The sequence below is a fragment of the Mchenga conophoros genome, linkage group LG13 (assembly GCF_057382185.1).
Source record: "Mchenga conophoros isolate Kocher_MC1m ecotype Shallow Benthic linkage group LG13, M_conophoros_male_GT1.1, whole genome shotgun sequence".
Taxonomy (NCBI): domain Eukaryota; kingdom Metazoa; phylum Chordata; class Actinopteri; order Cichliformes; family Cichlidae; genus Mchenga; species Mchenga conophoros.
The window spans coordinates 26,138,289-26,161,798 of NC_140538.1; the positions used below are offsets into that span (position 1 = coordinate 26,138,289).

At 39.6% G+C, this 23,510-nt stretch overlaps 1 protein-coding gene across 3 annotated transcripts in view; it reads right to left on the reverse strand.

Annotated features, from left to right (window-relative positions):
- Window positions 1-364: 364 nt before the first annotated feature.
- The window catches only part of rmdn2 (regulator of microtubule dynamics 2), a 40,239-nt gene continuing 17,093 nt past the window's right edge, over window positions 365-23,510 (reverse strand). For all 3 annotated transcript variants that reach the window (XM_085297525.1, XM_085297524.1, XM_085297523.1), the window contains exons 3-11: window positions 22,566-22,743; window positions 22,374-22,476; window positions 20,200-20,260; window positions 9,267-9,342; window positions 8,634-8,711; window positions 6,421-6,519; window positions 4,028-4,081; window positions 3,841-3,921; window positions 365-2,581 (exon numbers count right to left, since the gene is read on the reverse strand). In XM_085297525.1, the coding sequence (XP_085153651.1) occupies window positions 2,528-2,581; window positions 3,841-3,921; window positions 4,028-4,081; window positions 6,421-6,519; window positions 8,634-8,711; window positions 9,267-9,342; window positions 20,200-20,260; window positions 22,374-22,476; window positions 22,566-22,743 (784 nt within the window). In that variant the 3' untranslated portion in view covers window positions 365-2,527. The remainder of the gene's footprint in view (window positions 2,582-3,840; window positions 3,922-4,027; window positions 4,082-6,420; window positions 6,520-8,633; window positions 8,712-9,266; window positions 9,343-20,199; window positions 20,261-22,373; window positions 22,477-22,565; window positions 22,744-23,510) is intronic.

A 23,510-nucleotide genomic window follows, 5' to 3' on the forward strand; every position in this document is an offset into this window, starting at 1 on the left:
AAGTCTAGAATTTGCTCTTGTTTGTGCCTCTTTCGCACTTATTTACATTTTAGTCATAGAAAAAAAAACATTAGTTTCTCTAAAAGAAAACAAACCAGCAATAAACTCTAAAGAAAAAATGTAACCCCGTTTGACTCTTTAACTCCTCCAACCTTCTAAATGCAACACCCTGTCTGCAAAACCATTAAACAAAAAGTTTGATAAACTGCACGTCTGTTTTATGATCAAAAACATAAATGACAGCCCGTCAGTTTCCTGGATAACAAACAGGTTATAAATCTGTTATGCAACAATGGACAGCTAGTGTGTGCACACACATCCAGACCAACGTGTAAGTGATTTCTGCAGCTGTCTCAACTCAGACTTTTGATTAAAGAGCACAGGAGGCTCATAAAATCAGCCAGGAAAGGTGAAGTTTTCATTCCTGTATAAACAAACACCTGTACTCACTTGGGAGGCACCCTTTTAACATGGCTCTACTGCGGGAAAAAAGAAAAGAAAAGTTGAAACATGACTAGGCGGGTGGGAAGTTAGCCTGAATGTGATCCAGTAACAAACTCCGAATTGCCCTGGCACAAAATGTACAGTCTCCGTAATCATGTAGGCTCCAGCAGGAGCTTGTTACACTCTGTTGATTCTGGATTAAGATCAATTTAGAGTATAAGAAAAAAAATAAAACAAATAAATCACTGTATAGCTTAATTATAAGTTACAGCTTACATAACTTTACTTCTCAGCAATAAAACCTCAAAAAACATAAACAAGACAGACAAGCTGGCAAATTTGATCAGGATTGCACAGATTTAATTGTAGATTCCAGTACCATCAATCATTAAACACACACTGTCTAAAATACAGCACAAGTATAATGCATAATCTCCATCCGATGCGATACAACCTTGAGGAACTCGTTATGGCATTAGAAAAAAAGAAAAACATTTGTAGTGTTGGTAGAAAAATACATAAAGCGACAAAGCAAAATAATTCATTTTGTAAGTAGACTTAAAAAATACAATGAAATAAAAAATAAAAGCCCTAAACTAATTTCCAGTATCAACAGCACCGACGTTTTCAATCAATATGCACGTTTTTCTTCATTGAGTAGAGATAATAATAAAAAATAACAGCTGAGAATATGTAAAAGAGTAATAAAAGGAAACATTCAAACTTCATTTCAATCTGATTGGGTCACATTTTAGCAACCAGGAATTCAGTGCTGTGTCATGATAAACAACGAGTCTGAACCTGGCATTATTGATCGGTTTTAATGGACAGCCATCAGCCCTGTGGTTTTTGTTGTTGTTGTTCTTGTGTTTTTGATGGCAAAAAAACAAAACACACCCTCAGATTTCCTGTCAGTGACTCTTTTTACATGAACACCAGATTCATTTGTTTTTCTTTAAGTTCCTTGAATCCCAAGTCAGATTTGGTTTTCCATATTAACTGAAACATATCCATTTCACAGTAACCAGTACAATAACGTGTACTATATATGCAGCATAATGACACCTCTCTATATACATCAAACACCTTTTCGGTTTCCTGATTCATGTGGTACATGTTACATAGCTCTCCAAAAAAAATGCTGACTCAGAAAAATTCCTAACATGTTTCAAACTAATCACATGTGAGTGTGTCAGAGCTCAATTTAAAAGGTTTAAAAAAATGAAAGCGTGGAAAATCAAATGTTCTTGGTGACCTATGAGAGGAGGAAACCTTCCAGGAATAGGAACTCTGGAGTAAAAGGTGCTTCTGTTCAAAAAAAACCTGTTGTGTTCCTGTACAGGTGCTCTTTGAATCTATTAAGAGGAAGTCACTGACATCATTTATGGTTTCATTTTTTCCATGATCTGGCAAACATGCAAAAGGGCACATTAAATACAGGACTTCAGGTGTGTGGTGTACACACAGAACTTGCTGCTGTCCAATACTACACTTCATTTGGTGGTACTGCTGTCACAGAAACTGAGGAGCAGGAGGTAAACGAGTTTGAGTCATGATCAGAGAATTTATCTGTGAGAAAATAATCTCATAAAGTCTGCACGTGAATGTTAAAAGAGACTATTATTGCTGGTTTGTATCGGGAGGGTGGTGGTGGCTGTTCAGTGGTCACAGCAATGCAAAATGTTTGGGTGCGTCATTGTCTGATGTGATAGGACGGAACAACAAACCCTGTTTGTCACTTTCCCAAAAGGCGACAGGTCTGTGTCATCAACCTGAGACACACTGGAATTAAGTTTCCTATCAGAGCAATCGGACCTCAGAGAATGTCTGCTACGCACTGCTATAAGCTGAAGAACACTGGTTTAGCTCACTCATTTAGCTGGAATCCTTTATGATGATTGGTTTCTACTTTTAAAAATTTCATAATACAAATATGACTGGAAAGGTACAACAGATGATCTGGATGCAGTAGCCTTTTACACCCACGGGCGCTATCTACACTCACAGAGTGAAATAACACGATGGTCTATCACATGCAGCTGCAGTACTCGCAAACTGATTCCCAAAAACCTTTCCTCTGCTGTCACACTCCAAGTGCTGGGCACAGTAAACTCAGCTCCTTTTGTGCCTCTTCATTCTGAAGGTAAAACACATGATAATGAATGAGTAACACCTTCAAACAGTTAAATATCTTGGTTTAATTTGCCTATTACAGCAGGCTATGATTAGGGATGGGTATCGAAAACCGGTTCTTGTTGAGAACCGGTTCCCACTGTTTCAATTCCTTGGAATTATTTGACATTTTCGCAAACGATTCTCTTATCGATTCCAGTCGACAACTTTTCTCCATGCCCCTGGTACACTGCTGAATGACGTCACCACGTTGCGGAGCGTCATTTACCTGGCAGGAAACACGGCGCCTAAGCGGCTCAAACGCTAAAAAGTTTGGTTATACTTTACGAGAACGGATGACAACAGGGCAACTTGCAATACTTGTAAGTAGATATTTCATTTAAGGGGGGAAATACTACGAATATACAAAAGCATTTGCTCACAAAACACGTGATAACCTTAAATGAATGTCATGTTTTTAATTCCACTCCGGACTCGTGAATCTCAACCCAGCAGCAGCGGTAACGTTTGCACGTCCTCTCCCGTTAATGCGGCAGGTAAATAATCAACTAACGGTGCATATTATGTTAGCGCGATCTGCCTTATTACCAAACTTGCCATTACTGTGCATTTAGGTGACCATGATGAGACAGAGAGTCTGGTTGGCTCAGATGCTGGCAGTTGTCGCTGCAGTCTACCGGTAGCGTCTCCTTTCAGGCCAGGATAGACGAATGTCACCGAGCAGTGACTAAGTTTGTGGTAAAAGGCTCGCACCCATTTGCCACAGCAGATGCCCCCGATTTTTGGTAAGTGAATGTGTTTAATTGTAGGCAGGACATTACTGGATATTCTTGTGTAATTGCTACAGAATAATTTATGTTATACTTTGTTATTGCTACAGAAGAATATTTATTTTACAATTACAATTTTTTCCCCGGGGACCCTGTGACACCCCACTGAAGAGCCATAGGCTGGATCTCTTAAGGATCTCTTAAGATCTCACTGTTGGGTTTGTAAAGCCGTGCTAATCCTAAATTTCTACCTTGTTCAAAGAGAAGATATAAAACAAAGTTCTAAGCAAATCGACCTTAGTGTTCTCCTTTGTTTTAAAAAAGAATCGATAAGAGAATCGATAAAGAATCGAATCGTTAAACAGAATCGAAAATGGAATCGGAATCGTGAAAATCTTATCAATACCCATCCCTAGCTATGATGCGTTTTTGCTAGCTGGATTAGATGAGGCAAAAACAAACAGATCTGAATACAGACGGTCCTGAAGTGTACCTCTTTGGATTCAGCACTCATTGAACAAGCAGCTTGACACATCTTCTTAGCCTTTTCGCACTGACCCAAGTCTTTGTAGCACTACCAAAGAAAAGACCCAGAACTGTCAAACGACTGTTTTGTCCTATTAGCATCTGTAAAACGGTTTATATTTCACAATCCAAGTACTGATATGTTTAGTACTAACCTTAGCCAGAAACACATAGTTGAGTTTAGAATAAGCTGGATGGAGCTCCTCGACCTGGTTAAAAACACAGACAAGAAAAGTTTCATAAGACTTAGTTAGACATAGTTTTCCAACGACCGCAAAAGACGCTAACATTTGTAGCATAGAAATAAAAAGCTAAGGTGCAAGTGCAAAAAAACAAAACAAAAGCGGTTAGAAGCAGCACCAAAAGGAATCCAATCCCCAAAGACACCACATGAGCCCATGTCCAATTTCAGAGAAGAAATAAAATACTTTTAAAACCGGTTACAACAGTTTTGACCTCTTAAGTCTTTTCCCCATTAGCTAACCAGAGCTAGTAATCAATGAGAAGTCCCAAGAACAAACGTTGACTTCGAATACCAACATGTCTACTGTGAAAGAAACAAACAACTAAACACATGCTGGAGTCATAAATAAGGCACCACAATAAAAGTCCACAAAATAAACGTCCATCTTTTATATACAGTTTATAGATTAGGTCAAAAACATTCACATCACAGTCTGGACCTACACCAGAACTATTACTAGATTTTGACAGACCAGACTTTATCTTTCTATTTTAATCTGTGCCGCTTTTTCTTTGTTTTTTTTCTTATGGTAGGTAACGTATGTACACGTGTGATATTCAGCCAATCAAATCCTTTATTCAGCACATGAATACAGAAAATCCCACAAGACAGCCAGCTGTTGACTACATACAGACACTGACACAGATATAGTGATATACTGTTGAGCTACTTCAAAATATGTTGCATTGCATTAAAATGTATGCAATGCAACACAATGCAAGTTTGTTCAGTTGAGTTGAGGCGCTCCAACTCAGTACTTAGACAAAAGCAGACATATCAGCAAATTCCTCTGAACTGAGTGTCAAGCTAATCACACAGACAGAATCACTGTCTAAAAACGATAAAAGCCATGCTGTCACGACTTTCATTCACGTCTGTAATAACAGCTTCTGTTACTAACTGAAGCGTGTGCTTTTGGACTACACATGAATATTTTGGTTTCACAGAGCTTGCTCATTCTGAGAATTTGATCTTCACACAGAAGGAGTAACAAGTTTAGTCTGCAGCATTAAATATGTCAAGAACGGAGCCGCATCTCTACACTAAGCTCTATCAAGGCTGGGGAGGTGTATAATGTTTTAGTTAAAGCTTCTCCAGGTCACTGGTGACATGTTGTAACTGTGACCACCTGAATCAAGCTTATGGTCTAGAAGACATGAAGATGAGGCATGCATAGGAATATTGGCCAAAAGCAAAAGTAATTTCCCCCACTACATAAACATTTCCAATGTAGGAACAGAGATTAAGCCTTTCTAAATACAGAGGGTTTGGGCTTTAAAAACAGGGAACAGATGCAACCTGCAGGCAAATTGCAACGTAGCACAAGATAAACAGGGGTGTGATTTAAGTGTTTCATAACTGAGGTCAGAACAAGTATTCAGTTAAAAAGTACAAAAACATAAACTACTGAATAAGAAATAAGTCTCACTTCTTGGTTTGAGGACATGGACTGAATATTACATATAACCATCATGCCTACTTTATGCACTTTAGTTCAATGTGCTTAACTTTCTTGGTAAACTTTAAACCTCAGACGGCTACGCCCATCGTTTGTGCTCAGAAATGATTGCTCTTATTTGTACAGTTCATCGTGCTTCACCCCACTCTCTGACTTTGCCTCAAACACTTTATACAGATGTGGACAGCATATTGCTGTCCACATCTGTATGTGTATATATATACACACATACATATATATACACACACATATATATATATATATATATATATATATATATATATATATATATATATATATATATATATATATATATATATATATATATATACACATATACATATATATACATATATATACATATATATACACATATATACACATATATACACACATATATACATATATATATACATATATATACACACATATATACATATATATACACACATATATACATATATATATACATATATATATACATATATATATATACATATATATATATACATATAGAGAGAGAGAGAGAGAGAGAGAGAGAGAGAGAGAGGGAGAGAGAGGAGATGTGGAGGGTGAAGGTAACGGTGGTCCCCGTGGTAATCTGAGCACTAGGTGCGGTGACTCCCAAGCTAGGCGAGTGGCTCCAGCAGATCCCAGGAACAACATCGGAGATCTCTGTCCAGAAGAGCGCAGTCCTGGGAACAGCTAAGATACTGCGCAGGACCCTCAAGCTCCCAGGCCTCTGGTAGAGGACCCGAGCTTGAAGGATAAACCGCCCGCAGGGGCGTGCTGGGTGTGTGTGTATAAAACATCGCAGAATAGCTTAAGAAACAAAACACCAGTACCTTAAGGAAATTCTTCAGTGCGTCTTCAACTGTGGCGCTTGGTGGTTCTCCAAACAGAGTTGAAGCAACTTTCCTCTCAATCCACGATAACTGAGACACCTGAAAACAAACATCACCAATCAGAAGAAAATTGGCCACCTTGGCTTAACATTAATGGATGAGAGGGGTAATGCTACAGTCAAAGGCATCAAGTCAGTGATGAAATAGTAACAAGTTGGAGGCAGTCTAATTTCAGTTTGCAGCTGAATTGGTTGAATTAATCTTTACATGTAATCCGTTTACGACATGACGATTAAATGTGATAGAATGGCAAATCTTTGCCACTATTCTAACAACTCATCTGCATAATGTCTCTTTGCAACAGGGGACTGAACTCTTGTTGCCAGCATGTTGTATTCTAGTTATATTTCTATGTAAAAGCAGGGTTTCTGTGGGCCGCTCTTATTTTGCAGCGATTGTGTCACTATTTGTGGATGAATTTCTGAAGTTCTGTTTTATACCTATCAGGTTCCGACTATACTCTGAATGTACAGTGATGGAAAAAGTATTTTCGCCTTTGTGATTTCTTATTTTCTTCCACATTTTCACACTTAAATGTTTCAGCTCGTCTATCTTTGTCTGATTCTAAAAATTTTATGTGAAAACCTTCGCAAGAAATGCAAAAAACTTCCATCCAGTTTTGACTCGTGTGACTGAGCCATAAAAAGCAGTGCATCACCGCCCCTTGTAGCTAATATTTAAAAGCCTATTTTCTGACAGTGAATGAAAATTAACTCATTCACTGCCAGCCATTGGCAGTGAATGAGTTAAACCCATTAACTCATTCACTGCAATTGACGGCTATAGACGTCAATGGCAGTGAATGAGTTAAAGAACTGTTGTGAATAACAAAGACAATTAAACTTTCACAAACTTTCACACATCCTCTGACTTTTGACATAAAAAACAAACAAAAATAAACCCCCCAAAGAATTAGGTGTAGGTACAAACTTCTAAAGAACACTTAGTAATGTGCGTATATATGTATACATGTGAGCCAATATTTATAACTTTGACCCTATGTGGATCATAGAAATCTAGAATAAAGTCAAACTTGCGCACACAATTCTTAATTTTTAGAGTTATTAAAGACGAATGTTGTAAAATCTAGAGAAAGAACAGTTCTAAGAAATCATTAAAAGCCCAAAATGACCCTGACATTCATGCCAGTGATGATTGTATGTAAACGTATGACCACAGCTGTATTGCTGCCATCTCTTGAGCTGTTTAGGTAATGTTGATGTTCAGTATGTGACATCCAAAACACCCTGGATAATGTATAAAACAGCAGCATCTCAGACCAAAACAAATGGTCTCATTTGACTCTGATATACACAACATGTAATAGAAATGACATCTCTGAACAAATACGAAGAAATGTAACAGTTAAAACATAGATTAAAATAATCTGCACCCATTTACCAGCAGGACTGGTTACATATCATTTTTCAGAACTCTTACAGCCAACTTCCTGTTATTTTACTAGTGTTTCCATGACAACGGGCACCCCCGTCCACTTCTGCTCTGCTACTGACACCTTTTGCAGAAGAATGTCACCAGCCAGCAGCAGCTTCAGCCTCACACAGTCATCAGAGCTGTATCTAACTCCAGGTGTAGAATTGCTCTGGCAACATCAGGAAATTTCAAACAGAGATGCTGGCTGAATGTGAACAGTAGGTCATTGTTTAACATGAATGCCCCGTAGACAGCCCGTAAAATACAACCCCTGAAAATATCAGGTGTTATGAGCAGCTCATAAAACAACAGGAACCGTCAAAAGCAGAACGTCTGGAAATTTCGATCTAAACAACAGCAATTCATCATGTTACGTGCGTTTCTGAAAAGACTAGACAGTTACAGAAACAATCACGTGCTGCATCCCAAATGACTGCAGCTACCGAGTGAACACGAGCCAAACAGAAACAGGATGAAATTATCTCCCTGGTACAATCTGATTTAAAGCTAACAATGGATGGTGTTAACCTCCCATAGCGCTCTCTGTGAATATCGCAGAGGGAAAAACAAACCTTGAGGAAACCTAAACAGTGGAAATGAATGAGGGGAAACCGTGGGTGGGTTAGCATAGGGAGGTGGGAGGTCACGCAGACACGCTAGCCTTCATAAATGTACATCATATTGAGCAGAGATAGAGATGTGCTGTACTGGTCACATACAGCGTAGCACCAGCGGCCCAGAAGGTAGTAGGACAGCGGGTCCTGCGGCTTCAGCTCAATGGCTTTATCCAGATGATCCTGAGAAGAGAAGCAGACAGACAGAGAGAAGATTTTCACTGTTGATTCATAGCACAGCTGCACCGCCTTCTGTTCTGACCTGATCTGTCCTGCTTCACCAACCCACAAGTATTTCACAAACACCTCTCACACACGCGATCTAGTCGAGCTACCGCACACTCCTGGCTGTCACACACCCTCCCTCGTTCTTTCCATTCTTCTTCTGTTTTTTTTTTTTTTTTTTTTTTTTTTTAAATATCTTCCCTCTCCAGGGCTCTATCTCTCGCTTTCACCTGTCAAAGAGTTTTGAGGGAAAACAGTGTTTGCTAGAGGCTGCTGACAGAAGATAAAATGCTACGTGCTGCTGTTCCACACTCTGATGCAACTTAATGACTGTAGGAGGGTCTTATTGGCTTAAACTGTGAAAATGACCATTCCTCTTTAGCCTAAGCACATGGAGAATGCAATGCCCAATATGCATAAATAGATGTAAAATGCATTGTTTGCATTATATTATTATTTGACCATTCCAAGAATTTGCAAGGTCAAAACTAGCTCTCCGTTCACATGCCTTACCTTAAAGACGTATCCGTTCTTTATCTTGTTTTGGATGGTGTCATATTCGGCCATAATTCCACACATGATGGCATACCTGTGGGGAGACACTGCTATTAGAGGTTCAGGCCATCCTACTCTTAAACAAGCTATGTGAAGAAACACCCCAAATAACCCTAAACAAACAAATCGTACCAAACAGCAAATTAATATTTAATGTTTTCAAGCCTGTATGATATCATAAAGGGTTCAAGGAACTGAAGTTGCAGGAACCGTATTGGCAATTCTTCTAACCCTTCTGCTTATTTATTATTTGGCACCAAATTTGTTGTGTGCAATAAAAACCTTTGAGTTCTGGAAACATGAAAGTTCATGAAGTGCTTCCAGGTCATCCAACACTCAGACCCAAAAACTTGAGGTGGTGCTGAAATAAGTTTTACAATTACATTCTACCCTTATAAATATATAAATGGAATGAAAACAGCCAGATCCTAGGATCCAAACTGCATATTTTTATTAATTATATTCTGTATTTGTTTTTATTGCGTAAACCATCCATGCAACTGGGACATTTGTCACACCACTGTGCTATAACACTGCAACTTGAGCCTTGGCTCTCTGTGCTTGGTGCTTCTTCAGGCATAGTACAAGTTTCTAAACAACAGAGGGGCCATGACTAAATTCAGGTGTAAAATGTAGTTATTGTTGTAAAGGTTGTGTGGTTTATTTGCAGCAAAACTCAGTTTCTATCTATATTTTTTACCAGATTGAAAGGAAACTAGCCTTAAAAGGAAAACCTAACCTCTAACATCTTTAGCTTTTCACACAATTTGGATTTTAAGCAAAACAACGGCAGCATCAGGCATTCTCGGTTCCCCGGTTCTGACAAAACAGAAGTTAAACAATGATATTTTGCAGGGGGCGGTGAGAAGCACAGAGATGGTCAGCAGCACCTCACAGTCACACCACCTTTTCTTTGGGTCACTAACAACCAAAGGGCCTCCAAAAAAACCCACCATACTCAGTGGTCTGTGGAAAGACTCCTCATTAGACAGCACCAGCAAAGATAAGCTGCTCCACCTTATTCCCCCGCTCTCTAATTAATACGCTGGCCTTGGACCAGTGGGCAGGTGGAAGCGAAACAAAGGGCGATTTCAGCTCTGGGATCTGTAAGTCAGCATGACGCCGAGGGTTCGGAGAGGAGAGGAGTGAGCTGATCAAAGCCTTTTCACTGCACGGCTGCTTTAATCCTGCTGGTACTCTGTCAAACACCACCGAGCAACATAAACACCTTGTTATATGAAGGATCAGTGTGTGCAAAGGTCATCTGACAGCGTCGCCTGACACGGTGGCGGTGATGGGAGATGGAATCTACAACTGTACGTGTGTACTACAGTGTCTGGTATGTGTGAGTAGATTTTTTTAGCGCAGTATAATGAAATGATGGGGGCTATGAAGTAAACTGCAGAGTATACTACACGATTAGCAGGTAATTACTAAATTAAGATCATGACGGCAGAAAGATTAATCTTATGAGCAAAGGAGGAGATTTCATTCAGCTGAGAATGTTCCAACTATTATCTGATCGGTATCTGATGAAAATAAATTCACAATCATTTTGGTTATGGTTGGATGAAACATCATAAAACATGAATCTTCACACGAACTACTCACACTTACTGGAAAATTGTCAGAGATGAGACACGCGTTAATCACATCACTTTTAAATGCTTTAAATTGGCCAAACACGGGCAGATGTAACTTTAAACAAAAAAGACGTGTTTATTTTTCTTAAGTGGAGCAGGGTGTGCCCATGCGCCCACTGGTTGGCGCTTGATGAGTGGAGCGCTCTACAACATCAGAGGAGCAGAGATGCTATCTGTCTGCAGTTGTGCTGCCTGGCTTCCAATGAAAACACACAGCTGGATGTAAATGCTTTGAGCAAATCTTTGACTGGCAACTAAATATCTGCAGATAGGAAACCAAGCCACGACACAGTTGGTTTGCACGTGACCGTTTCACTTAAAAAAAAAAAAAAAAGTAAATTAGTAGTTAAAAGCTGCTCACAGTATTTAATGGTTCACTGTTAGCAAAGAGTTAAAGCAAAAGTTTTTCGTTGGACATTGCTGCTTTTATAGTCACTTCCAGTCCGCTCTTTATAACTGACCATTTTTTTCTCCCTTGCTTCTTAAGATGCTCAACGGTGACCTATGAATCGTTCAGGCACAAAAAAAAGGAATAACCCAGTGTTGAGTCTACAGATAACAGACAACTTAGCAAAGAACAATTTTAAATTGCATCTTTATGCACTTTGTTTCTACCATCCTGTTGCAAAAACACTTAATTTGTTCCATTTTCTTTAGCTGATCATCTATAAAAATGCTACAGAGTTTGACAGGCTTAGGATATTTATTTTAGACCATTAAGATGATTCTCAAAGGGGTATTACCTGAAAACTAAACAGTAACTCAAAGCCATGTCCTTAAGAACTGGGAGACACTGACACAGGGCCTGAGAGAGCCATCTGGCCCTTCATTTTATCCATCTACTGTTGACTGAAGCCGTATCAATAAAGGTCTCACAGGAGAAGCAGCGTTCAAAGAGTGATTCTTAAGGAAAGGAAACACGGAGCAAAGGTTGAACGACGGTTAATCAAACAATAACTTGTCTTAAAATCAGTTGCAACATGTTTTATGGAGTGATGAATCCAAATATGAAGTTTTTGGTTCAAATTGTAACCAGAATAGATTGAGATGGTCAGCTCGAAAACATAGTGGAGGCTCTGGCATGGACTACATTATTGACAAATTTTCATCCACAATGCACAATGATTGCTTAATTTTCCACATGACAATGATCCCAAACAGAACAAAAAGGCAACCAACAAGACAGAGCTTTGAATGTCCTGTAAGAAATATGGAGTACTATTCCTGAAAACTACTTGAAGTACTGAAAAATAAAGGTGTGTGTGCTATGTGTGTAGATTGTTCCTGTATAAAATGTCTCAAATCTCTTGAATGGATTAAATAAATTCAACAATTTGATATGTTTTGTAACTTTATAAATAGAATGTCATTGCTTCAGCGTGTCAACATGAGGATTAGCCGTTTTGGTGTTTGTTACCCAATCTCTGTAAATTAAATTCTGCTGTGATTAAACTATAAAGCAATGTTTTGACATTGTGGCAGCAATTTTTGAAATACTTTTAGACAATAATAATTAACCATGAAAATCTATCTACAAATACGTACATCAAAAAGTCCAATGGGCTCTAATGACATACATGCATTATGTACGTGTTGCAATATGCTGATGTGATTAAATGCAATAAATCTAGACAGTAACAACACGAGGAGACCAAATACAACCAAAGAAGAGCAACTAAGATCAATTATTTCCCAGGTGACAGCTGTGGGAAAGATTGCCCAACATTCAGCTTACTGCAAAGACATATTTTAGCCTCCCACTCAATGATTAACACCAACATTCAGCATGAAGCAATTCAAACAGTGTTTACTAACACGTTCCCCAAGAAAAGATTTGGTAGAGTAGCTAATTATTGGACCATTATTGGACCAGCAGCTGGACTGTGGGAAGTAAGCAGATGTCTGTCTGGGTTAGAATCTGCAAACACCATACAGGAGATCAAGTGTGGCATTTTGGGGTTTATTGTCACTCTGTGAAAACAGGATTGAAATGCACCAGATCCTCAGTGGAGTGTGGGCAGAGGGTAAGTGGAGGGAGTGTATGAGGAAATTAGATGCGAAGGTGTACAAAGGTGCGTTTGCCCTTAGGGTCTACCTGCTGTTGTTTATCCTTTCATTTTTACTGATAGTTGAAATTCTATCTCATATTTGAGTCTCTAAGGCAAGAAAAGAAAAAGGAATCAGGAAAGAGTACAATAACAGGAGGACAGAGCTCTTAATTGTGCAAGGTCAGCCTACGTTGTTAACAGACTCAATATCACCGACTATACTTGGCAAAAAGCCCCAAGTCTCAGCTGCATGGAAGAAGCAGCAGATTGACTTTCACATCCAAACACACAGAGCTCATTGAACTTTACACCATCAGGCACCTGTTCAGACTAAAAGCCGTACAGAAACAGGAGGAGAAACTTGAGGAATTTCGGCTAACCTGTGTGAGAGTATGCGAGTTTGCTCAAGACAAAATTAGTTGATTTTGTTTTTCTATGCGTGGGAGATGAAATTCATGGCACGATAAGTGTTCCAACGGTGTACAAAGAGGTGTGAAGTTTAAGCAGACACAGGCTTTCCAAGGCTGCTGGGAACACAGCACAGTGCTGCCACCAATTATGAGGCACGTGTTTAAAATTAGGGTTGTCATTGCAAAGTTCAAAGTTACTCCATCCTCCTGTCCTCCTCTGTCTCCCTGCTTAATCCGTGGGTCTTTGTATCATCAGTGAGGCTCTAAAGTCGGGGATTTACTTTGGATCAATGAAAATGCACCTATATACAAAGCCAGAGATACAAGAATGCCATCACGCCTCCCGTCAGTCAGATTACACAAACCGGCCTCCACGCTCAATGTCCCCAAAGCCCCACACGTATGCGTATGCATTCATCTAATGTCATACACGTGGTCAATACATTAGCCCTGTAAATAGACACAATAGCTATAGACTGAGTGCTTTTGAAAACTGAAACCTGGGAGAGGAGAAATTGAAGTATTAAGAGTTGACATGGACATAAAATTTATTTTAGTGCGGAGTACACTGGTAGTATGCAGGGGTAGAGGTGCTCTTTGAATAAGTTAAGTGCCTCTACACACATCCAACTTCAAAAGAGTCCTTATTCACCTTCTACTCAAAAAGACTGCATGACATAATGGGAAAGTATGTGTAATCTCTCCTAAGGTGACCACTGTTACCTCATCACTTAAAGCCTTAAACAACCATAAAACCCCAGAGAGGATGTGTTTTGTTCTTGTATGAGGTCCTACTGTCTCCAAACTTTGGTTAGTTATTATTTTTTAACAATAGTTTTAAATAAGGAAGTCATTTTTTTTGTTTTTAGTATAATCCTTGTTTTTGATGGAGGTGTAATGATGACGTCAACATCAACGTTATCAAACGTAGACACATAAAAAGAGGTTTCTTGATTTCTTTTTTTAAAACGGAATGTTGTTTCTTAATTTTTTAACAATATTATTCAATTCATTCCAATTTTATTTATATTGTGCCAAATCACAACAACAGTTGCCTCAAGGTGCTTTTAGAGTATAGCTACTATAGTAAGGTCATAACTTTAGCATTAACTTTATTCTACATAACCACATGTAAACATACACACAATGAAGACCCTTTGATCTATAACTTGTTACCGACATATTCCTAACTACATTTGCTTATATACCAATATTTGCTAGCAATTTGCGAGCAACAGATATGGTTGATACACTGGTCATTCGTCATTTCATTACTGTCAGTCTCACTGCTTTAAAAAAAATGAAAACAAAACAGAAACACAAAACAGTGCTTCACTGAAACTGTGAACCAAGCTGAAACAGAAAACTAAGAGTTCAGTAAAGTTTTTCTACTATTTCTGCAGAATGTGTCATCTCTCTTAACTAGGGATGGGTACCGCTGTCCGGTTCTGACATAAACGGTAGTAACCAGACCGAAAAGCAGCGCACATTTCGGTGCTTTATTTCGGTGCTTTTTTTCCCTGAGCTGTGATACACTTCTAGACAATAATTTTACGTTTCCGAGGATAGTAGGCGGGGCCAGGTACGTACGTTCTGTTAGAGCAGAGCTACAGATTAAAAATGCCCAAGGCGAAGCGGTCAAAAGTCTGGCTGTACTTCACAGCAAAAGATGCAAACTCAGCAGCCAAAGGAGGTAACACCTCAAATCCGATGAAACACCTGGCGCCGCATAGCGTTTTTTTTTTAAAAGCCCAGAAATGCGCCGTATGATAGCTTGCTGCGAGACCTCACACCGAGCACATCTACTGTGCGTAGGTTGCCTGTTATCGGACCCGGAGTTAGCAATATCCCCCAAAAACACGAAGAGGAGAGTCCTGGCCCCTAGCCCTGCCAGTGTAGCAGAAATGATGACGGATGATGATGCAGCAGCAGCCGTTCTTCTCTGCGTGAGTAGCTTAATGTTGTTCGCGTGTAATTTACGTTTAGTAGGCTAACCACATTATTACATTAATGCATGTAAGGTGAACTAGCAAACACCATCATAGCTACATGCGGCTGTCTTCTTGTTTGATGGCAGATACTCCCTTCACCCTGGCCAAAAAGGCTAAAATGACCAAAGAAAAAGTGGAAAACAGTTAAACATGAGAGGTTTTGGACAAAGTTTGTGTTTTTTCCCATTGATTAAGCACTGCTTCCAGCCAAGAGTGATACCATATATGCCCCATAGCTGCAGAAAAGGCTAACATTGTTATCTTTTTACAAAAAACCAGCTGAACATGAGAGGTTTTTGGACCAATTTTGTGTTCTCCAGTCTTTAAGCACCGGTTTGAGCACCGGCACCGTTTCAAAAGTACCGATTTGGCACCGGTATCGGATAAAACCTAAACGATACCCATCCCTACTCTTAACTCTTGGCACAATCAGTCAACGCATCATTAAAAGGCAGACCAAGCTTCCAGGTTGGATTTACTTGTCATGCCGTTTGTACCAGGTAACAAAAATCGGGAGTTTCCCTAGAAGAAGAAGAAATACTGAAGCATGCCAGCAGGTGTGACATTATTTAAGGTGGGTGACACTGACAACAGTAAGGATTTGCTTACCTCATTAATTGAAACTTTAAACATAACACAGCAAATTGTAATTTTTTTGCGTTAGATCTATTTTGATCTGGTATCATTCAGAGTATACAGTATTGGCTGGGCGTAATGAATGAAGTAACATAACGGGTGGGGTTCTATAAGGAGTAGTTCTGACTATGGCAGTCCAAACATTTCAAAAGCTTGACCAAAAAAGACAACACCCATCTATTGAAGATGAGACAACTAGAAGATACTGCTTATTGTCCACGTGTTAGCTGTGTAATGGATTCAGTATGTGTCCAAGTCTTGGTCATGATGGAGACAAGTGCTGAAAAGTAAAAGGCTTGGAAGATTTTTTTTGGCAAAAAATATTCAGTTATGTTTTTAAATAGTTTGAATTTGAATATACAAATATTTAACTTGAGCATCTTGACATTTTCACTAAATTCACACAAGAATCCAATAGAAATTTGCAGCAACATTTACTTTGCATTTATGTTGGAGAATTCTCCTCACATTGCCGTGCGTACTTTATCTGAAAGGTAAGAATGTCAAATCTTGTCATAAGAAATTGTTTTTCTCCAAGTGACAGTGGATATTTTCTAAGGCTTTGATGCAAGTGAGAAAGGCTACTTTAGTGTCCATTAAACCTTGATCACGTTTCTCAAAATAATGTCCTTTAATGACCTTGTAGTACCATATCACCCCATTAGAGCACTTCGCTCTCGCACTGCAGGCCTACTTGTTGTTCCCAGAGTATTTAAAAGTAGAATGGGAGGGAGAGCTTTCAGTTTTCAGGCACCTCTTCTGTGGAAACAGCTTCCAGTTTGGATTCGGGAGACAGACACTATCTCTACTTTTAAGATTAAGCTTCAAACTTTCCTTTCTGCTAAAGCATATAGTTAGGGCTGGACCAGGTGACCCTGAATCTTCCCTTAGTTATGCTGCAATAAGCGTAGGCTGCTGGGGGATTCCCATGATGCATTGAGTTTTTCCTTTCCAGTCACCTTTCTCACTCACTATGTGTTAATAGACCTCTCTGCACTGAATCATACTTGTTATCAATCTCTGTCTCTCTTCCACAGCATGTCTTTATCCTGTCTTCCTTCTCTCACCCCAACCGGTCGCAGCAGGTGGCCCCGCCCCTCCCTGAGCCTGGTTCTGCCGGAGGTTTCTTCCTGTTAAAAGGGAGTTTTTCCTTCCCACTGTTGCCAAAGTGCTTGACAATAGGGGGTCATACCATTGTTGGGTTTTTCACTGTATGTATTATTGTAGGATCTACTGTACAATATAAAGCACCTTGAGGTGACTGTTGTTGTGATTTGGCGCTGTATAAATAAAGTTGAATTGGAATTGAATTATATCATGAGCAGTAAAAGATACAGTAAAGGTAACAAAATTGTTTATGTTGTCCGTTTTTGAATTATCTTCAAGTTCCCTACAATAAATGTTATGTAGTAAAGAATACTAGGGATTCAAAACATTTTCTTCCATGATCCAAACTTAATTTCCTGATGGAGAAATCATGTCATTTAGAACTGCTGTCAAGGGGAAAGGCAAAGTCCTTCGAAGTAAACTAGACAGTTGACTAATGTTAAGGTTCAAAATTGAGGAAGGAGAGTACAAACCACCCATGGTCCAGAAGCTCTTGGTCAAACAATGATTTTAATGACTACACACGTGTGGGAAGACACTCTGTACGCAGACAGCAAGTAGTCTTCGACTTCCTCAAAGCATACACAGATTTTATACCGTCAGGGCTTGATTTACTGACGCCCCTTCATGCGTCACAGACAGGATATGTATATATCCTGTCTGTGACGCATTTCAGTGAGCCACTGGCTCGATGTTTCGGTTAGACTTTTGAATCATTTTACCACTTAGAGTAGACCAAGCAATTTGTCCCTTTCTAATCATGATGCCCTATTACACTACCTGGAATACTGTTGGCTGCAATAGACACACCCCACCGTGAAGCATATTTGGCCTAGAAAAGCCAGGGTAGGTGTATTTAGAGACATACTTTATGTGATATGCCATGCAAACTGCAGATACAACAAAGCAGGTTTGTTTAGACAGTCCCCCTCACCCAACCTGCTCGACTGTCACTCATAGATGCAAGGGTGACAGGAGTTTACTGGCAGCCATTTATAAATCCACTGCAATTTCAATAACGATTTGGGCTTTCAATTTTCAGTTGTGCCTACACCGTTTATCACTTTTACATCTTTGACTTCCAGGTAAATCGCAATCAATCAATTTAAACACCTTAAATGAGGTCACACGGCAGAAAAAAGGTCCAAAAAGACATTCTTTCACTGGTATGTAAAGTCTATAAGTAGTTTCAGTGGCTGAGCAGAAACTGACTGGCAGCCTGTTTAATCAACATCTGTGAAACTGTGACAAGCTGAACAGCATTCAGGAAAACAGGTGACAAGTTTTCTCACGGCATCAGTACACTAAGTAAACAGTTACCTCAGACATAAACTTCCTTGCAACACTGCCTGGCACCGTCCCCACTCCCTGCCTCCTCCCTTCCCAAAGTGCAGCTTTACCTACTTTGCTCTGTCCGTTCAACTTAGATGCTGTTTATGCTCGGTTTAAGAATCTTACAAATTCCATCAGTGGATACAGGATTAAGAATTAAGGTTTTTTTCTTTTTTCAAAGCCGTTCCTCTTAATTAGCTAAACAACTACAGCCTTATTTTTCACCTGCTGTCTCGAGTGCTGCGGTATGTGCATGAGCTAATGCTAATTATTCCCTAACGAACAGAACAAATAGGACTTCTGGTGCAAGCGGGCCGTTTTCTGTGAGAGAACTTTGTGTGCCTATACATAAAGTAACCACATAATCTCAATTACACTGGACACTCATTTATGAAATGCAAGTACCAGTAAACACTTTAAATTGGAAACGTTTTTTAGAATGGCCTCCATTAAGGACAAGTTTAAAAAAAAAAAAAGCTAGATAAATGTGCTCGCATTTTATTGGAGCTGTGCGCGCGTGTGTTCTGAAGAAATCATAACTGTATCTAGTGCAATTTTCATCTCTCCGTTTCAGCCACAGATTCCATCAGTCAAGTTTTGACATGAGCAGTGTTTCAGATGGAGGAATGCATTGGGGCCTGCACAAATACAAACGGGATGCACGCCATCAGGCCCACTATGCAGAGCTAATTAAAAGCAAGGGGATTTTTGCTTGAGTCACAGACTGACTGGGGTGGTGTACAAGTGGAGAGGAGGTATTCCTGATATCCTTTCCTTTAATTTGTCCGGGAATAATCTGTGACTGCCACTTACACTAAGGACCACAGAGGACAAATAATAGTCATTTTGCCTGTTAGCGTCAGATTCAACAAAGGTATCATTAAATTATGCTGATGTTTTGTGACAAGAACATGTAAAATGAAAATAAATGCCTTGGAGCGACCTGTTCAGCAGCACATCCCTAAGCGCTGAATACGTACGGCTACAAACAATGCATGTACAACTTGCACTGCTGTGAAGCAACTAACAACCTGCAGAAAAAGTTAACTGTTGCAACTTCTGCAGACACGAGTTACTCCACTATAACCGTCAGTCGAACTGAGCCAAGCTTGTGCTTACATTCCTAAATTGGATGAGATGCTATCAGGTGGATGAGGGGCTGATCCGAAGGAAGGAGATGTTTGAGATGTAAGCTACTACTATCTGACAAGCATACATGCTTTCAAAGGATGCGGCAGTGCTCTGCTGAAGGACACCATTTCACTCGTATTTTACATATTGCAGGGCTTTCTGGTTGGGTGTAAAGCATAAACCAACAAATTCATATTTAAATTGCTTTTTTCATTTACCCGTGTGAGTTTTCTCTTTTCTTGTTCAAGCTGCATTTAGTAGGCTACCCAAAGGAAATGCCTGAGTCAGACGTTCATCTATTCAAACACAGAGGAACAGGCGCTCCAGGGTAACAAGTCACTCAACCCTACTGACACCTCTGATCTGGGGAAAGTACCTGCATTTGTGCTTTCATTTGGTCTCATAGCATTTAACTTAAAATTAGCTGGATTAGAAATCTGCATAACATTGATTCTCACATAATGGGACTTCTCTCATATTCAGGCTAAGCCTCATCTCAGACATCTTTCATTGCGAAAATCAGAAAGAGTTTATTGAACAGAAGAAAGTTGCATTTAAATGATAACAAGCATAAGGAAACGGCTCAGACCTACCACTGATGACTTTCAGCACATGTAGGATTTAAGCTCACTGCTTCCTCGCCAACTTTCTTCCCTGAGAGGAAAGAGAAAAAGACAGATAAACGGATAACGATCCTCTGCTGAAACATAAATCTGACACACACTCTGCAACCTGGACATTCTTGTTCTACGGGACGAAAGAACAGAGACTGGATTAGTACAATCAAGGGGTGTGTTGACTAAGAAAGCACAACAGGACACACATAAATCAAGAAGCATCAATGGGCACTGGATTAAAGCAATAAAACAGAAGTTACATCAAATGCAATCCAGGAAGACAGCTCAGTTTTTAATCCTTCATCACTTAGTGGAATGCGTTTCATTTTGTCCACTCTATTAATATCTAAAAGAATGTTAAACATGATTCTTTGCTACTTTAAAATTTCAAGGCTTTGACACGTTCAAATGCTTTGAGACAGGTGCCTTAGCAGGAAGCACCTGGCTGGCTCTGCTTAGAGGTACAATGATGAGAAAGGATTACAGAGAAACAGGTCAGTCCAGTATGAAAACGAAAACAAACAAACAAAAAAAACAAAAAAACAAAACAGCCTCTGTTTGGAAAAATAAAACCCACTGTGGTCAAATGTAAACGATTAAGAATAAAGCAAATTAGGTCAAAGAACAAAGTGTTTGTTATCATTAAGTTAATATGAAAGTATCCTCTTTTTTGAGCGTATTACCTATGTACACAGGACAAAGATGGCAACATAAAAGGACAATTTTCTGAAGTTAACTTCAGACACAAGTATTGTAAATGCTGCTAGGGTCACCTAATCCTTTTAACACTTAAAGTAGCTCATAGGAGACATTTTGTTGTTACATTTTTTTAATTTATAGATAAAAATACACAAATGTCAGTTTTCATCTGGAACAGTCCAATCGTCAATTGAAAAACTGTCTTTGTTTCATTTAAGTGTACAGTACCATTAGCTCCACTGAGCCTACACTCACCTGCCACCTCATGGATTACACCTTGCTAGTATTGCTGCTTTGTGGCACAGATTCAACAAGATGCTAGAAACATTCCTCACAGGAATCCAGGAAATCCCACAGCCACTCTAATGGACTGAGCTCTGGTTACAGTGGAGGGTATTTTGAAGTCAGTGAACTCTGCCACGTTAGAGAAACCACTAACATCACTGAGATGACACGTTATCCTGCTGAAAGCAGCCATCAGAAGATGCACTTTGGTCATGACGGGATGGACACGGCCAATAACAACACTCAGATAGGTTGTTGCATCACACCACCGCCAACTGCCTGAACCTTTGATACAAGGCAGGATGGATCCAAGATTTTAATGCTGCTGACACCAAATTCTGACACAGCCAATCATTTTGTCAATCTTCTACTGTGTAGTTCTGGTGAGCCTCTGTGAACTGTAGCCTGACCATTCTCTGTTTTCAGACCTAAAGATGGCTGTGTGGAACAATCCCAGTAGATCAGCAGTTTCTGAAATACTCCGACCAGCCTGTGCTACAACGACTACACCACATTCAAAATCACCTTCAGTACTCATTCTGATGCTGAGTTTAAACTTCAGCAGGTTGTCTTGATCATGTCTACATTACTAAATGCACTAAGTTACTGATTACATGATTAGATATCCAGGTTAATGGGCATCTGTACAGATGTACCTAAAAGCAGCCATTGAGTTTATTAGAATTAGAACCTAGACTTGTTGAAATTAAAAAGATGAGGTACTAGACACCAATGTTTGGGGGTTTACGTTGAACAGAAATTAGAGTAAATGACTAGAATATAACACTATACAAGGATCTTTGCACTGGTCATTGCAGAAGTTGTGACTCAGTGCTGTTTAAAGAACTGAATTTTTCTAGAAGTGTTGTGTAATTAACTTAAGCAATATGCTTAACTGAAGATACTGAAGATACATGAACGTGTTGCATCCAAGCTAGTATGACAGATAAATACCAATCCAGGGCTATGTTTGGTCCAAGCTTGCCAAGCACTCCTGCCAATTCCCTGACATTGCTTAAAACCACATTTGGATTTGGGTATTCCAGATGAGACACTGACTTTTGAGGGTTGGCCAGTGTAACAGTCGGATTTATTATAAGATAACATCTCATATCCAGCGTAGAATGCTAGTCAAACGAGACATGAAACAAGTTTTAGTAAATTACCAGTCTCTGCGTAGGTCTTCTTCTCCTCCAGAGTCAAGCTGATGTCATGGACGTCACAGTAAGCTCGGGTTAGCCGCCAAAGAAATGTCGAATTTTGTCCAAACTAGAGAAGTACATGAAAGTACACAACTCCATCACACTGTTTTGTATTTATTATGGAGACAAACACGAATTAATGAAATGTATATGCACCTCTTCTCTTTGTTCCAAAAGGATATTAAGACTTTCCCGTTTGTCAGACTCACAGCCCTGATGCAAACGGTCAATCTGCTCAATGAGGAGAGACAACTTGTCCATAGGATGCTCTTGATCCCTCTCTTCTGCATCACTTAGCTCATCCTCCTCTGAGTCTGTCAGCGCAGTCATGTACCTGTAAGTACAAACAAATGGCAAAAGAATGAGGTGCAGCTTCATTTTGCTGTCAGCATGTGCAATTAAACGTTACTGATGTGGATTAGAAAGCTGTGCTGAACGCGTACATGCAGACCACACCGTCTCCATCCTGCTATCAGCAAAGTGCATACGCTAAACTCAAGAAGAATTAATAAACCGCCCTACATGTGAGGTGAACTCACCCCAGCTGAGCTTTTCAGATCAATCAAAATCCTGTCATCATGAGAATTTTTACAAGCCACTCTGTGCCACATACTGATTATAAAGAAGCCCTATTCACTGCCTGTTTATGCACAAAAAAAAGGCACCAGGTTTGTTTAGTTGGTCTGTTAATTGTTTAAAAATACTAGCTCTTAAGGAATTCCTAAAGTCTAACTTTAGTTACCTGAAGGCTTTTTCACAAACACAAGGAGACTTGTTTAGCACTGTGAGGCACGCAATGCCTGTGTTAGAAGTTTTATGGTGCCCTTTCAATGGCTGCACACGCACACTGACTCCCTAAGCTAACACTTAAATAGCAATGGCAGAAAAAAAATACCCATATTAAAAAGGCAGGTGAAAATGAAAGACAGACAAAGGTAAAAAATATGAAAGGCTTCTATTAAGTGTTGGCAGTGGCTGCATATGCGTCATTGGTGGTTAAGAGAATGTTTTGGGCTGTGAGCCATGGTTCTGAAGGGATGTGTCGGAGCGGGCCTCAGACATAAACCCTGTGGACCCAACAGGTGCCTTGTGCTGCAGGGC